The following is a 4,271-nucleotide window of genomic DNA, read 5'->3' as shown; positions in this document are numbered from 1 at the left end:
CCTGGTCTATTGGAAACAACTCAGGTTTATCACATTAACTTTTCTATGTCTTCATTTTTTCCCGCTTACTTCCACTTTCAAGCCCTACACTCAAAGGCCGTCCAACCAGATACTTTGTACAATCACATTGGGTGTACTCTTTTCATTTCCCTATGTGCCCATTGTCGGATCCGGTATTGAAGTTCCCTCCCTCTTTCCTTGTGTTTCTGTGGGCCTGTATGATGTCAGATAGATTTATGGTATACTCAGGTCCCCGTCCGTCAGCAAACATGGTGGCCGTTGGGAATTTAAAGTTCGATAAAGCGACCCTGGATCTGGGGTGTCCAATGATGGTGCTCGTGTTCCGACTTATTTCTAGAAACACTGAGTGGAAAGGGGAGGGGAGAAAAAGAGAGGGAGAGAGGGAGAGAGACCCTCAGGAAAGCTTTATGCTAGTACTTAAACCTTGAGCTGAAATGGTTTTTGCATTTCAATGGAATGGAGAGTGCGAAGTCGGCTCTATTTGCACACACGAACGAACTCACAAAGCTCTCACCACGAAAGCTTCAAGTGACCAAAAGCTTCCAAGTGCGTCCTCTGTCCATGAACAGGAACATAGCAATATAAACATAGAATTTCATAGATTAATCCCAACTTGAAATGTAATTGTTCGAGTCGAACTCCTTCGCATAACGTACAGTGGATCAATTTTCACGGCAGCGACGAAGCATTTTTGGCATTAGATTTGAAAGCCTGCTATTGTGTCATGAATTCTCCTCCACATTTTCCACCCTTCGCCATCCAAAATTATCACTGGCTCTTTCCACGCAAATTAAATGAAAGGCAGAATTCGAGACCCAAAAGAAACTTACCACATCTGCTTAGCTACTAGAGCTTCCTCCAGCAGAAATGGCTTGTTTTACATGCCAGGCGAACATTGAAAAAAACCTCGAGAAAAGCCCTCTAAGATGGTCTGCAACTTCCGCAAGAATGGACTTTAGCTATCTCTCATAACTGAGACATCCTCACCGGTGAGGAGTTTTCCACGACTTCAGGGCTACCATCAGTGTGAATACACCAAGCGTGGCCTTGGCCGTGTCCATTTCATTAAAAGTTCGAGATGGGTTGCAGAAATACCATATACGTATTCGGTGATGGAGAAGCCTTCTAGTGCTTTCTCCTTTACCTTTTCCATGATGTTGGTGTTATTCTTCCCTTCCATACTATCTCTCTCATCGTGGCTTTGTTTGTGGTTTCCCTCATGGAATGGGTTTCTCCGCAAATTTGCCATAAAGACGACGAACCACCTCGAGTCTGGCTCCTTCAAGGCTATGGAACAGATTGTCGTAGTTAATACCTTCGATGTACCAAGCTTCAGGCAAAGAGTGACCCCAATGTGTATGTGCAAGGAAAGAATTTTTTTTGTTGGTAGAAAAGATTGGCTTGGCCTTCATGACTCAACTTTGTCCATGTTTTGATGGGTAGGCCGGCTCAGGTCCTCTTTTAAGTAATAAATGGGAATTACGGCCCCCTTAGACGCCAACGGGTTTAAGATTTTACTTAAGCCCTATGTAACATATATATCTTACAATCGTATTTTCATGAATGCCAACCTCAAGCTGATCTTAGTGATTGATATTACTCAGCCACATGTTTGTTAGGCGTGGCTTAGATCACAAATTTTTTCAACTTGCTTGGATTTTAAAGCGGCAGCAAGATAGAGACATCCGACTACTGCAATGTCATTAGGACATCCGATTAAGTATCCATTTTTGAAATGTGCTCTCTGCAGCTAATTTGCCTATTTCTATGGGCAACTCTGTATGTAAAGGCAGAAGCCATTGGCTTCCTCCTATGTGGGATTTAATGATCACAAGCTAGGTCCATATTAATCCCATTAAGGACTTCAAGCCTTAGTCAATCGTGTAGAGTCGAATCCAATAAATCACACAATTTAAATCGAACCTGGTCCCGTTACCGTAGCAGGATATTGCTCTGTCTAATACACTTTTCTCGTTCAAACAAAAACGTGAAGGAATTGAGGTACATCAAACCTAATCCTAAAGATTCTTTTCCGAATTTTTCTTTGGCTAGTGGTTGCTTCATCAATGGAGCCTATTCAAATAATCCTCGAACAAGAAAGTACGAGACAGTTTGTAAGATAAGTACGTAAGTACATGGAACTTGGAACAAAAACAGAAGTGCAAAGGGACAATGACTTGCGAGACACCGCCTAGCTTTCAGTGGTGGCTTGATGGAAAAACTTGGAAACTTTGCCAACATTCAAGTGCATTTTTAATCAAAGTGCTCAACTAAAAACCATGAGCGTCCTCTCGCATTCCATTCCCAGAACTCATGTCTTTAGTCTCAGGCCAAGTTAAATGGAATCACAGTCATGAGGTTGTGTTGAATCCTTTATAAAGCACGCCATTGATTATGACCGGTGCTACATCCTCATTTCCATATAATAGATCGATCATTGTGTCTCAGTGGTTTAAGACGTGTCAAGTCATTGTAGTGCACATTATCCGTATGCTTCATAGCCTTGGAACCCAAGGCCGTCGCTTTAAACGAGCGCACTCGCAACATCTCTTTAGACATCTAATTAAGAAAGCTGCGGGTTTGGCCGAGATTATGGCCATTCGTCATGTTGAATAATTTATGGACAAAGCTGTACACTAAAGAAGGTGTCCAAAGAAAACATCAGATTCGGCCAAGTGTACCAACCTTCAACATAGAGCCTTAGAAGAAGTCAACACCCTTAAAGATGGTTGGCTGTCACAAGAATGAATCAGAAATATCATCATTGGTCATTCATTATTCATTGTGCCCCCTTTTTTACACGTGTGTATCGGTGTTTGATTACAATCTAGCTACTCAGCACAAACTATTTTCGATATTTCCACTTACACCGTGAAGACACCTCAACTTCTTTTCTTTCGTTTTCATGGACTTATTTCATCCGATACAAGGAACATGAGATGATGTTTTTGGTTGAACTACCCACTTTGAATTGGCAGATCGGTCTAAGCCTTGTACAGTATTTCAGGTTGATCTTGAATGCACATCAAAACTAACTTCGCATCATTCGCATTAAAAGATGAATTGACAGCATCTCTATTGGCAGGAATATTGCGCTTTTTCAGTGATGCAATGGAAACGATGGAAAGAAGGGAAATTAATTCGGATCCCTGTGGGTCACCACACTTCACATCATGTATTAGTATATTTCACTGAAGGATCCTAAGGGATCCTTATATAATTGCTTTCAAGAATCAAGAATATAATTTCTTATCCAAACGAGAGCCTAACCTTGGAATAAGGCTTTTCCATGTTTTCCCTTGATGATAGTATTTTTCGTTACATAAAAGCCAGCCTTCAGGCCACTTTGTCTTGGTAGATCATACAATTGAAGCTTTCTTTTCAGGTCTCTTATGAAATTAGTTGCAGCTTCCTTCCAAGTCAAGCAAACCTCAAATCGTATCATTTCAGGCTTGACTTTAGAGAAGTTTTAAGGTTCTGGAAAGAAATTTGGAGATTGTTTGTCCAGAAAGTTAACTTTAAACGTATTAATAGAAGTTCGTGCGTGCCCAGGCGAAGGACTAACAAAATATAGATTTTCATGAATATTTCATGAATGAGGAAATCCGACTCATTCAAAAATAACACTAAAACCGTTTTCAGCAGAACGGTTTGGTAATAAATAAATCAAGAGGTTTATGTCGTCGGAGCCGTTTTCACTCAATATAACTTTTAGGAACTTCATAGTCTCTCTTCATTTTATCTTGGCTTATCTTTAATATAGCCAACGCAAACAGGGCAAGTGAAAAATGTGCATATCCATTATTAATGAAACTCGGTGTTTGAAATCCTTTTATTGCTCACCAAAGTTCGGAACGTCCCTTTACAATGATCACGAAAAAACATTGTTCAATAAGATTAGGTCAAAACTCAACAATGTTTATTGAAGACGTTTTTAATAAGTATCAAGCATTGATGGATAATTTCTAGGTCCTGCTTCTATGATAAAAATATCACTGCCTCAAGATAATCCTTTCAACAATTTTCTTAATTTCTCCAATGATTCATTTCAGGATGATCAATTCAGATCAGTAGTTTCAAGTAGCGGCAAATTGAGGTCAAGAAGGGTGGGCCGAAGGGGACGACAACATGCCTACCATGAGTGGAGGAGGAATGCCCTGGTTCATGTCCAAGCGATCCAAATCCAATCTCATCATCTTTGTGTTTGCTATGATTTTTTCGGTTAATTTGGTCTGTGGAGCCAGTCTTCG

At 40.4% G+C, this 4,271-nt stretch overlaps 1 protein-coding gene across 2 annotated transcripts in view; it reads left to right on the top strand.

Annotated features, from left to right (window-relative positions):
* Positions 1-4,271, top strand: part of LOC131879680 (chondroadherin-like) — a 31,876-nt gene that overhangs the window by 10,970 nt on the left and 16,635 nt on the right. For both annotated transcript variants that reach the window (XM_059226054.1, XM_059226053.1), the window contains exon 2: positions 4,074-4,271. In XM_059226054.1, coding sequence (XP_059082037.1) covers positions 4,150-4,271 — 122 coding nt within the window. In that variant the 5' untranslated portion in view covers positions 4,074-4,149. The remainder of the gene's footprint in view (positions 1-4,073) is intronic.

This window comes from Tigriopus californicus, chromosome 4 (genome assembly GCF_007210705.1).
Source record: "Tigriopus californicus strain San Diego chromosome 4, Tcal_SD_v2.1, whole genome shotgun sequence".
Lineage (NCBI taxonomy): Eukaryota > Metazoa > Arthropoda > Copepoda > Harpacticoida > Harpacticidae > Tigriopus > Tigriopus californicus.
This window is presented reverse-complemented; position numbering and strand designations above follow the sequence as displayed.